General features: G+C 43.9%; 1 protein-coding gene across 1 annotated transcript; it reads left to right on the plus strand.

Moving 5' to 3' along the window:
* The first annotated feature begins 8,776 nt into the window (after nucleotides 1-8,776).
* LOC122130479 (lymphocyte antigen 6D-like) lies at nucleotides 8,777-12,282 on the plus strand. The gene is made up of 3 exons (XM_042705197.1): nucleotides 8,777-9,525; nucleotides 11,992-12,087; nucleotides 12,170-12,282. Exons 1-3 carry the CDS (start codon nucleotides 9,474-9,476, stop codon nucleotides 12,250-12,252), a joined length of 231 nt encoding a protein of 76 aa, XP_042561131.1. The 5' UTR covers nucleotides 8,777-9,473; the 3' UTR covers nucleotides 12,253-12,282.
* The last annotated feature ends 379 nt before the right edge of the window (nucleotides 12,283-12,661 follow it).

Genomic DNA, 12,661 nt, shown 5'->3' on the forward strand with positions numbered 1-12,661 from the left:
TAGAGGTCAGGTCAGGGTGCACCCCCCATAATTAGAGAGCGTGTGGGCAACAGTGTGGCGCGAGATGCAGGCTCTTCTCTTCTCCCTGCCGCCTCATGAGGGGTCAAAAGTTCCTCTGAGGACAGCCAGAGATTAAGCCCTGCCTCAAATCCAGGGAGATCCCAGAGACGCGCTGGTGAGTCTGCTCGTTCTGGAGCAATAAAACACAAGCAATTATCCCCTTTCAGAGGAGGGGGATGGGGAGCTGCTCATGATACAAGATTGAGTTCAACCATATCCATCTATAGCCACCATATCCATTGAGTTCAACCATATCCATCTATAGCCACCATATCCCATTGAGTTCAACCATATCCATCTATAGCCACCATATCCATTGTATATCTATGTGTGAACTGTTTTGCCATTCAATTATGTTAATGTTCACAATACCAGCAGTAATGCTATTTATCTTATGGTTTACAGTATTAATATCCATGTTTTCAACAAAATATTTGCTCACATATAATATCTGTGTTTATTCTATTACTGAAGCCGTACGCAGCTATATTCTGTGTGCATTTGTATTCTTGGTGTTTGACTATGGCATGAGGTGGAGATACAGTAAAACACTGAATCTGTGTGTGTGGAGCAGGCACTGGGAGAGCTGAAGATACAGTAAAACACTGAATCTGTGTGTGTGGAGCAGGCGCTGGGAGAGCTGGAGGAGGGTGGAGAGCACTGAATCTGTGTGTGTGGAGCAGGCACTGGGAGAGCTGAAGGAGGGTGGAGAGCACTGAATCTGTGTGTGTGGAGCACACAAGAGATGGATTTATGGAAATAACTCGGTTGCTGTGGTTCTACTTCTTTGCCACCAAGATACGGCTTTGAATGATACAGTTATTACTCGCCTTACATCAGTGTTAAATGGTCTATAAGGAATGCCTTAGATAATTCTATAATGTTAAAGATGAGTCTGTGAGTTATCTGGAACAATAACCAGTTTTTGGGCTGTTTATATTTGTTAAGATAAATGAGAGGACAAGGCGTCCTCCATTATCTGATTTTAGGTGGGTAATCTAACTCTCACTAATCAATACAAATGATGGAGCTTTCTCTAACTGCCACAGAAAACATGCAGAACATCACAAGAGTTCCAAATGCTTGATATGATAAATGTATGATAAATACAACAGTATGATAAATATGATAAAGTATGATAAATACAACATGGCTCTATGAAAAACAGTCAACCACTATAACCCAGGAGGTGTTGAGTGTTGGTGTGCGCCTCCATTGGATCTGGGGCTTGAGTGTTGATGTGCGCCCCCTAGAGGCGAAGGCAGACATGGCAGAGCAGAATGTAGTTCATGTTGCACTTCCCCAGCACTCCATGCTCCACACACTGAATACAGTGAAAGATTGTTGCGCTCTAAGGACTTTGGAGGATAAGTGAACCTTGGACCTCGCCTCCTGGGGGTTGACACAGAGGACCCAGTGTCCCTCGCTCGCAGTCTCTCTCTCTCACACACAAACAAACACACACACACACACACACACACACACACACACACAGCAAGGTCTCTGTTCTAATAAGGGCCTGGTATAAACAGGGCACCGGGGAGCGAGCACGAGAGAAAGAGTGAGTGAGCGGGAGGATGCAGCTGGGCCATCTATCTGCTTCCTTAAAGCGGAGAGAAAGAAAGAGAAAGAAAGAGAAGGCAAGAGAGGCGGATGAGCGGGCAGCATTGGAAGGACAGAACACAATGAGTGCACCTGGCTGCTGCTTAACCCCCCCCCCCCCACAGCACCACCATCACCAGCCTCCTCATCCGGATGTGTTGGGGAAGAAAGAGCTTACACCCACCTCAGCCTTACTCCAAAAACACACTCTCCTCTCCTTTGTGTCCTTTGAAATCAATGGATTCCGTGTATACACTCTGACTAGCTTCCTGGGATAGTTGTGTGGGGTTCACGGTGACCTGACACAGGGACCAGTATGCAAGCAGCCGCAGGACTCAAGCTGAGCCTGGCCTCAGATGCTTAAAGACACAGCGGCAGCCCGCAGGCCTGAGAGGGGAGCGGACCACCTCCTGTCATAACGCTGGGTCACTCCCTTCCTCCCTCCCTCCCTCCCTCCCTCCCTCCCGCCTTGTCTCGCTCCTCCACAGTCAATGTGCTGATGGGGCAGCCGGCCGGCAGGAAACCGCGCCATAAAAGGAAGCATTAATGGAAGGGCATCGGAGGTCACCTGTCCAGCATACCTTTTTTTTTCACAGGACGGGGGAGACCGAGTGTCAGCCTCACCAGGGACAACATGTCCCCGAGTCTGACGCAAGGGTGCGAGGCCAAGAACAGAAGGTTGAGGAGGAGGGCGGAGGCTACGACCTCAGACTTCAGTCCCTCAGCAGCAAGTGGAGGGGGTCAAAGTTCAAGCCGAGGTATGTGGAGGAGGGAATGTCACTCCTCTACGCCATTGGTCGCCCACTTCTGAACCCAGTGGTTCACTCACTTGCTCTGTGTGTGGTGGTGTGTGTGTGTGTGTGACTGAATGTGTTCAGTGTGCTCTGTGTGGTGGTTGTGTGTGTGTGACTGAATGTGTTCAGTGTGCTCTGTGTGGTGGTGTGTGTGTGTGACTGAATGTGTTCAGTGTGCTCTGTGTGGTGGTGTGTGTGTGTGTGTGTGTGACTGAATGTGTTCAGTGTGCTCTGTGTGGTGTGTGTGTGTGTGACTGAATGTGTTCAGTGTGCTCTGTGTGGTGGTGTGTGTGTGTGTGTGTGACTGAATGTGTTCAGTGTGCTCTGTGTGGTGGTGTGTGTGTGTGTGACTGAATGTGTTCAGTGTGCTCTGTGTGGTGTGTGTGTGTGTGACTGAATGTGTTCAGTGTGCTCTGTGTGGTGTGTGTGTGTGTGTGACTGAATGTGTTCAGTGTGCTCTGTGTGGTGTGTGTGTGTGTGTGACTGAATGTGTTCAGTGTGCTCTGTGTGGTGGTGTGTGTGTGTGTGTGTGTGACTGAATGTGTTCAGTGTGCTCTGTGTGGTGTGTGTGTGTGTGTGACTGAATGTGTTCAGTGTGCTCTGTGTGGTGGTGTGTGTGTGTGTGTGACTGAATGTGTTCAGTGTGCTCTGTGTGGTGGTGTGTGTGTGTGTGTGACTGAATGTGTTCAGTGTGCTCTGTGTGGTGTGTGTGTGTGTGTGTGTGACTGAATGTGTTCAGTGTGCTCTGTGTGGTGGTGTGTGTGTGTGTGTGAGACTGAATGTGTTCAGTGTGCTCTGTGTGGTGTGTGTGTGTGTGTGTGACTGAATGTGTTCAGTGTGCTCTGTGTGGTGGTGTGTGTGTGTGTGTGTGTGACTGAATGTGTTCAGCATGTGTTTCATCTAACACAAGGGGAAAACACAGTCTCCTCACACACTTTCAAATTCAAAAGCAAAAGTTGAAAGGTGTTCATATGATCTAAATAAATCAAAAAATACCATACCTGGTGAAGCTATTGGCGTGATCCGAATCTTTTCCAGTCCATCTTTAGTCTCTCTGCTCTTCCCTCTCTCCCTCCCTCCCTCTCTGGCTAGGATCTCAGAGAGTATATACACACACAACATCAGGAGCAGACCCTGGCCTTCTAAAACAATCTGACTCACTTCATCTAAATGCGCTGTTTGATTCTCACTGCAGTCATGGTGGGGATATGTGAACAGAGAAGAATCTGCTTTCACGGACCACTGCTTATTTAATTAGTTATACCCACGGTTTATATGATAAAGCCTTCGCCACTCCACACAGTGCTGCACCACACTCCAGCTTAAAGACAAGGACACGCTGAACTCACGCCGCGCTCCAGACAGTCTTTCAAGAAACAGACCTCATGATCCTCATCTAGCTACAGTCCATGTCCAGAAGGAAGATGTAGGAGTTATGTATTAGTCGAGACATCATCATTTATTGGATTTGTACTAGCATATTCTTCAGCACATTGGATTGGATTCAATGTATTGTCATTGCACAGAGTACAGGTACAGAGGCAACGAAATGTAGAGTGGCAAAGGCAACGACATGTTGTACTTAAAACCACTGAAAAACAAATATTTGGACAAAAAAAGGATGGATGTCAGTCCCTCACTCGCTTGGCGTTCTGGAAAAACAGAAAACAGTCCCTCTAATATAGAGGAAATGCTTTATCCCAATTAGGCACATAAACATTGCTTGACATTCAACGGGTTGTTAAAAGTCTAAATAGGTCAGCCAGCGGCCTTGGCACACACATCAGTATCACTGCAAACCCTGAGATCAGATTCTAGACCGCAGAAACGGACAAGGACACAACAGGCCAGCGTAGGTTTGTCTCCTGCCATGGCTGTCAAATCCAATGGGTGCTGGAGGACGTCAACCTGCCACAGAGGAGGAGTAGTGTCTAAGTACAATGGCCACTGCGGAAGGCTCGCCTTTCTATGGTGTATTGGAGAATGCAGATCCATGTGTACGTCCCATTAGCTGGGGCTTTAGATATATCTTAGAAATGTCATGTTTGTATATGTGTGTCGCTGCAAACAGCAAGACAACAATGAATGTTTTGCATTAGCGTGTTGATAAACAGCATGTGATGATGGCGTAAGGGAAGTCTCTGTGAAGATGTCTTTTGAAGAACAGGTGTAGAGGGAGGGGGGGGGGCTCGCTCGGAGATTTAAGAGCTTCATTTAACCACATCTTTCCCTCCATTCTGCATGTGGCCAGTAATCTGCTGACAAGCTGGGAGGCTTGCAGATTAGAAAGCTGCTTCATTACACCCTGTCACATCAGGCCAGATTTATGAGTCCTAATGGAGAGAAGCCTGTTTGGGCAATTTACTGACCCGGGGGAAGGAGATGGGAAATCAATGGTTTTACAGCCTGGCCCCAGTCAACAGAGTATTATTCTGGCCGAAGAAAAATAGTCTTTTTTTCATTTGTAAGGGTTCGCCCCCCCCCCCCCCCCCCTCTCCTTCTTTCTCTACTGAAGTATTATATCATCTGCTTTTGACTTAATGAGTACCCAAATATGCACCGTCCACACTGTGCCATCCACAACCCTTATTCACCGTCCACACTGTGCCATCCACAACCCTTATGCAGCGTCCACACTGCCATCCACAACCCTTATGCAGCGTCCACACTGTGCCATCCACAACCCTTGGACAGGTAGGAGCTGCTATTCCTCAGACATCTTTTTATGTAATTGATGAGTTGTTTGGGAAAACTAGTACCACATGCTTCTGTATGTCTTACAGGGTGTGTCCAGGTACCAAGCATGGTCAAGGTTGTCATTGATGTCACCTTAAATATACATAGACGTAGCCGTATATGTCCTGTTTGTACATACATTACAGCCTGGGCGTTTGCATATTGTAGGTATTTGAAGGTGACCTTTCCTGTGCCTTTTTAGTTTACAACGAAGTTGAATTCATTTGGTGATAAAGGGGGGGGGGGAACTCAACAAGAAACACTTGGGTGCACTGTTGAGACTAATGACAACAGTGCCATCTTGTGGAACTAAAATAATCATGCAGTTGGCAATTTTCTCCCAATCCTCCGGAACGTCATAGGAGTCCAAAGTGAATGTCCTCGTCTCTTACGGTAATATAGCATCGGTGCTACATTACAGGCAGACAACATATGACACAAGTTACAGGTTACATACAATATTCCTAGTTTTAATGTTGAGATTTGAATAGCCTATAGCCTACCGATTAATGTAGGATGGAATTATGGGGAAAGTATTTTAAAATGTGTAGTTTTGAGTTTTTTACCGAGGATTTTTTATGAGTTGGTTTTTATGAGGATTTTTTATGAGGTGGTTTTATGAGGTTCCTAAAATAGGCCTGCCTGTAAGATGAATTTGCGGAACAAAATGGTCAACACTGTTTACATCATACCTGAAACGACACGATAATGTCCTAATCATGTCTCGAAAACTACATGGGCTAACGTTACCTTTAATATAGGCCATGTGGGGTTCATGTTGGGTTCAACCCAGGTTCAATCTGGGTTCAAGTGATAAAGTGTGGTAGGTTGAAACCCAGTTTCTCTGGATAATGATTTAGCTTATCACTTTCAGCAGTGCAACAGCTCATGAGAGCAAACTTGTCTCTTCCACGACCTTCTTGGAGATGCAAACCAACGAAATGGTGCTTTGGTGGAAGATTTTGGTGGTTGTCTTAACTGGTATTGCTTGCTTATGTGTTAAATACCTGACTCATTTCGTTGTATGACTTATAAGCAGCACCAGAGAAAACTTAGCCTAGCTTAAAATGAAACAGCCATATATGGCGAAACAAGGGTAGGCGTTTCCAGGCGAAATCACGGCAGAACAGTGGACTCACACTGTTACACAACAGTGTCAACTTGTACTGAAAGAGGAGCTTATCCTCCATCAGGGAGACTGCAGTAGTCTAAGAGAGAAAACACACGGTCACTGCCCAAGAGGCATGGATAGGCCTGGCTAACGGCCACTCAGGGCTTTACACTGATGGGGGAGCAAGGATGCTATCTGTTGCTCTGTTGGTTGTGGAAGAAAACACAGAAAGATGATAAGTTGATACACTGTGTTTATTTATCCAGGCATCAGTTCCTCCAACTAGTACACTGTTTATAGAAATCACTGTTGAATACATTATCTGTCTCTGTTCATAGAAATCACTGTTGAATACATTATCTGTCTCTGTTTAAAGAAATCACTGTCGAATACATTATCTGTCTCTGTTTATAGAAATCACTGTCAAATACATGATCTGTGTCTGTGGGTGTTAAGGGATGCAGCACAGATTAGATTTGGTCTCGCCGCATTCAAGATTTCATGCTCCAACGCACAGTTTGCACTCATTTTAATAAGGCAGCATATCCCCATGACAGTATTCGTTGTGCTGTGTTTCTTGATGAGTGTATCTTTGTCCCACTGGAGGGCGCTGTCTATCAAAGTTCCTATCCCATTCTTAAACTTGCCATATTCCCATGGCAGATTCCAATATGTTGTTGCACAAACTAGGTAAACTAAGTGTTAATTTATCAAGTCCCAAATTTACAAGATTGCAAAATGTGACTATTCCTCAAGGTTATCCTGTATGCTACTGCCTAATAAATAAGACAATATAACATAGCAAACAAACTAAACCAATATAACACATCAAAAGACAGTTAAAAAATCAGTTAAAACATTTCCAAATTGAGGTGGGGAGTGTGCCTAAGATCTAGGACATTGGGGCATTAAAACAAGAGGCTGAATTTCCTAGTTTAGAGTGTACACGAGAGACCTTATGCATAAGCCAGTCATTTGAGTGGGTTTGATAGGGTCCAGAATTCCAGTCCAGCATCATTGAGATATAAGGTGTTAGCCTTCCACCAATGGCCAGAGATGCTAGAGATGGCCAACCCACTTTACCATAGAGGACGCAATGGTGGTGCCATAGCTCTCACCAGTAATACATCCAATGGCAGAATGATAGACTGTGTCCATGCGTTTAAAGGAGGACGGAGCAGCATCTCTATAAATGACATCTCCCTGACTGACATGAAAACGGCTTCAACAATCCTTCCTCTACTATTCATAGGGAACCTGGATTATTTACGTAAGAGAAGACAATTCTTTGGTCGCAGTTTACTGATAAGATTGGACCTCATTCTCGAACATTTTTTTTTAAGTGTCTTCTTAAATATCCTCTTACGAACTTCGTAAGATCCCCGCAGGATTCATGAACGTGTGGAAATGTGTTCTTAAACCGCCAAAGTGTTCTTAGCTGTGCACTGATTCTTAAATTGAACGCGCTTTCTCGAACACCTGAATAGATACATATATAAACGCCCCGCCAGCTCCTTATAAGGGCATGCAACTATAGAGCCGTGTGCACACAGAATCCACAGGCAACGCGAAAGCAACTTGAGACTGATCAAAATCATGTCAAAGCGGAAAGCGAACACCGGTGGTGCACCAGTCCAGTAAACGCAAACCTAACGCAGAGGTGGAGGTACTGTTGCAGAATGTAGATGTGTCCATTCTATTCCATTATGGCTATATCTACGTGATTGAGTTTAGTGCTTATTTATTTATTCACTGCCATTTGCAGTGTTCGTGTAGTGCTTTTATTTATTTTAAAGCAGCAATATGGAGTTCTGTTCCAAAACTAGTAAGCCAACTACCTAAAAGGCATGCAAAAAACCTTGCAAACACCACCAACAGCCCCGCTGACACTGATAGAAGCTTGCCAAAACACTAACTGGTGTCTTTTGGCAGTATAGCTGGCAATGTCATGTGTGTGAAATCTTTTCTTCCATTTTTGCAAGGTGTTTAAGCCCAGCACACAGAACTACATAGGGCGTATCCTGGATGGCTAGTGGGGAAGACACAGGTGTTTATCTGTCCTTCACATGACCATATGCTATCAAAATGAATTTGAGGATGGTACCAAAACTAGTTGCCTATAAAACCATACCTCAAAAAGTGTCAAATTGTTGCATAATGTTACTTAAGACATCACAATGCCTCGTAGAATCATGACTATAAATCTGAAACGTAATTGTTAACGATACAAAAATTCTTGGATTTTCTTATTATAATAATTATTTAAATCCGAGGATGTTTGTAGAATTGATGCGAACACAATCACCAACAATTTCTCACAAATTCATCCCTTAAGAACATGGGCGCACTTTCATGAATGCCAGAATTGTCCCGGGAACTTCTTAAGTGGAGTTAAGAAGACATTTCTACTTAACTTTTTCTTACCTGCGTTCGAGAAATGAGGCCCATTGTTTTCAAAACACATTTCTTGCCTTCAACTAATAATGTTATATTTTATACATACATGCATGTGCCTCAAAACTCAAGACAGGTCGCCAAAACCACAGAATGTAACTCACAAGTCCTGCCTCACACCAATGAAAACTTTCATCAGCGTTCATGAGATTTGACTCTCTAGAGCTCTAGTCATTCTTGCATGGCATCCAACTACATGGGCAATACTGTGAGCGTGAATGAACACATTTGATTTGTGAAAGTACAAATATGTTGTTAAACATCTAAATGTACCTGTTTTAGACCAATACTGATTTGTGAAAACTTTACAAATCCCAAATGTGAACATTTTCACAAATAACCTTTTATGATTTTTGAGAGTCCAAGTGTGGTGTGGTGCTCCTTTGTGCATGATGACCTTCCAGCTGTCCAAGTATTTGAATGACCTTTAAATGAACTAAACCTGACTTGTGAAAGCCTGTGTTTCTGAACTAAACCTGACTTGTGAAAGCCTACGGTGTTTCTGGCTTCGGGCTGTTTCTGGCCGCATGACATACCAATGAAAAGCACAAGCAACAGAAAGGTCAACCTGAAGTTCATGTTGTCACCTTATACTTATATTTGCCTATTTCCTGCATTCCACCCATAAGCTGCCAATCCGGTTCGAAGGGCGACATCTTATAAATCCAGCGGCTCCGAGTGAGGTCTCAGCATACGAGACCTGAAGCGCCGCCACCATGAAGCTGCTGCTCTGTACTCTGATCCTGGGGCTGCTGTGCTGCACAACAGGTGAGGCGATGATCACAGTCCAATGAGTCAGATATTAATGACTAACAGAATTGTCATTTCAATAATATAACTATATTACTTCAATTATATTAACTATATATTGTTATTGATTTGTCACATAACTTGATCAGCTTAAAGATTTTTAGGATCAAAATACTCTTTCAATGTGTATTCCTTCAAAGTTTACAACATATGGAAAATATACATGCTGATTATGAATGATGACACAGGATGGTATGACATGACAGCTAGTACTGGATTGGGTGTTCTTGTGTTAGGATTAGGGCTGTCAATCGATTAAAAAAAATTAATCGCGATTAAAAGTTTGTTTTTCTTCTTAAGACTAAATCTTATAAATAAACAAGTAATCACTTCAGACAGCGTGTATTTTAGAAATTGTTGTTTAATTGAATTTTTTTTAACACAATGGTGCCCCTCGACGGTAAATCGTAAGAATTTCCCCTGAAGCAATTCGAATCACCTCAATCAGCCCACTGTCCTCAACTATGTTGATGGGCCGACAGTCACCGGCAACCCAAATGGTAACCTTTTCACGGACTGGTCTAGTTATTTTCCTAGAGAAGTCATGGAGTGTGGGTTGGCGATCATCTAACCTGGGACTGCTTTCTGTCGGGTGCTTTGCATTAAGGTGATAACTTCAAGACGAGCTGCTTCTGTGATAGCTAAATTCAGCTTAACAAATGCTACATACAACTTTAGTTTTGTCGATTGTTTCCGTAATTTTGACTCTTAAACAGAGACTTTCCGCCCAACAATCCCTCAGCTCTCTCCATCTTCAACTACCGCAGTGGTTCTCAAACTTTTTCTGTCACTCCCCACTTTGAACAAGGGGGGCTATTCAAGCCCCACCTGTCCCTAATCGCTCCCATAAAATGGTAGGCCAAGCCCCCTACTTACAGGCTACATTGCCCGAGGGGACACAGGTTCAAGTCTGGCCTGATGTAATTTCCCAACCCTCTCCCCACCTCTTCTCCGCCTTGCTTCCTGTCAATAACTTAATGTCCTATCCAAATAAAGGCATTAAAAAATAAATACAAATATTTTTTTAAAGTTGCGTTAATTGCGTTAAAATATTATATCGCGTTAATCGCGGCCGCATTAATCGCATAGATTAACGCGTTAACGCTGACAGCCCTAGTTAGGATATATTAAAAACATCAGGGATATCAATGGGTCAAATCTACACATCTGGGTTGGGTGTTCTTGTGTTAGGATATATTAAAAACATCAGGGATATCAATGGGTCAAATCTACACATCTGCACTAGCTGTGAATAAGTGCCCATCTTTCATTTGACTTTATTGTTTGTGATTCACTGTTATGGAAACATCTCATGTCACTTTTTGGTTGTTGTTTGTTTTAAATATAGGCTCTCTCAGTCCAAATTAGAAGGCATATAATAAACAATTTCTAAAGCTTTTGTACGCTAAAGAGAACAAACTATTCTGGCTAGATTATCATATGAAACAAAACCAATAAAAACAATAACTAAATCTATTGACACTATTTATTCATTTAGCAGTACAGGGTCAGAGAGTACGGGAGGATATCTCATCACAACCATAGGTTGCATCATAGTTGGATGTCACACACCAAATGTCATTATGCTATGGGTTATGCCTGTTATAGAAATGCTAACTCAGGTCTAAGCTATTAGCATTAGCATGTCCATGAATTGCTAGGGCCAGACAGGCCTTGGTAGGGGTGACACCAGTCATTTCTACATATATCAACATATGACCAATATGTGATACAGGGGGTGGGACTAAATCAAATAATAACTTTGAGGGCTCTGCCTTGTTGTGTTTTACCAGGAGGTTGACATTGCTGAGGGCGTGGGAGGTGTCATTTGTTATCGCTACCCATATTCTGCATCATAGTTGGAGCATTGGTCTATGACGTGTGTTTCCTAGAAATGCTAACCCATTAGTCTAATCTTAGCTTTGTGTCCATGAATGACATGGGTCAGACAGGCCGTGGTGGGGGTCATATCATGTGACACATATGTGTTACAGGGATTGAATGTGAACTTGTGTGCTGAATGTGAGACCTCTAGCTGGTTGTGTGTTACCATGGAGTGAGGCCATGGATAGCAACAGGGTCTGAGAACGGGAGGTGTGATCTTATATCCTCCCATTTCGCTCCCATGTTATGCCAACACCACCAGCGGCCCAGCTTTGCTTGCCAACATGCTAACTGGTGTTGGTGCCAGAATCCCCCAAAAACATGAATTACCCCTCAAGAACAGCATGCTTTTTCATGACCCATAGACACTGTCACTGTGCTCATCCACACATCTGCATACGCGCTATGGAGGCTGAATACGAGTCGTGGGCTTTTAGAAGGGTGGGTGGTCTTCCATTGGTCGACACGATGGCGAAACGAATGTTAGAAGGAGAAGCCACTGTTCAGTGAACCCGTCTTCCTGGCCTTTGACCCCCACAGTGCACACGCTGAGATGCTACACCTGTGTGGATGACAACTGTAAGACGGAGAGTGATTGTCCAGCCGACAGCAACTTCTGCAAAACTGTTTCCACCGGTGAGTACACCAGAGAAGGCTCCAAGATGCCTGTACCTTCCAGAGTGTTCTCTGCCTCACCCATGTTCTGTGTGTTGTGCAGCGCAAGAGTTCAGCAGAACATGTGAGGAGTTCTGCGTGCCAGGAATCAACACATATTGCTGCATGAGCGACCTGTGTGGTTGAGCAGCCCTGGGCCCTCCTGCAGCAGTACACGTACACAGACACTAACACACACAACACACACACAGACACTAACACACACACACACACACACACACACAACACACACACACACCACACACACACACACACACCACACACACACACAAACATACACTAGACAGACACACACATAGAGAGGCACAAACACACACACACACACACACACAAACAAACAAACACTAACCAAATACATACACACACAAACATACACTAACAAATACACAAGCACACAAACATATACAAACACACACCACATAAACATACATACAGAAGCATACACACATTAACATATACACATAAACACACACACACGTTGGCACATAAAACCAGCAGACCAATGCGGTACTTAAAACACATTTCTAGTTCCGCC

Source organism: Clupea harengus, unplaced genomic scaffold, assembly GCF_900700415.2.
Source record: "Clupea harengus unplaced genomic scaffold, Ch_v2.0.2, whole genome shotgun sequence".
NCBI lineage: Eukaryota > Metazoa > Chordata > Actinopteri > Clupeiformes > Clupeidae > Clupea > Clupea harengus.

Coding starts and splice junctions, on each gene's coding strand:
- LOC122130479 (XM_042705197.1), top strand. CDS start 9,474: ATGAAGCTGCTGCTCTGTACTCTGATCCTGGGGCTGCTGTGCTGCACA. Junction 9,526..11,991: donor GCTGCTGTGCTGCACAACAG/GTGAGGCGATGA, acceptor TGACCCCCACAG/TGCACACGCTGAGATGCTAC. Junction 12,088..12,169: donor CTGCAAAACTGTTTCCACCG/GTGAGTACACCA, acceptor TGTGTTGTGCAG/CGCAAGAGTTCAGCAGAACA.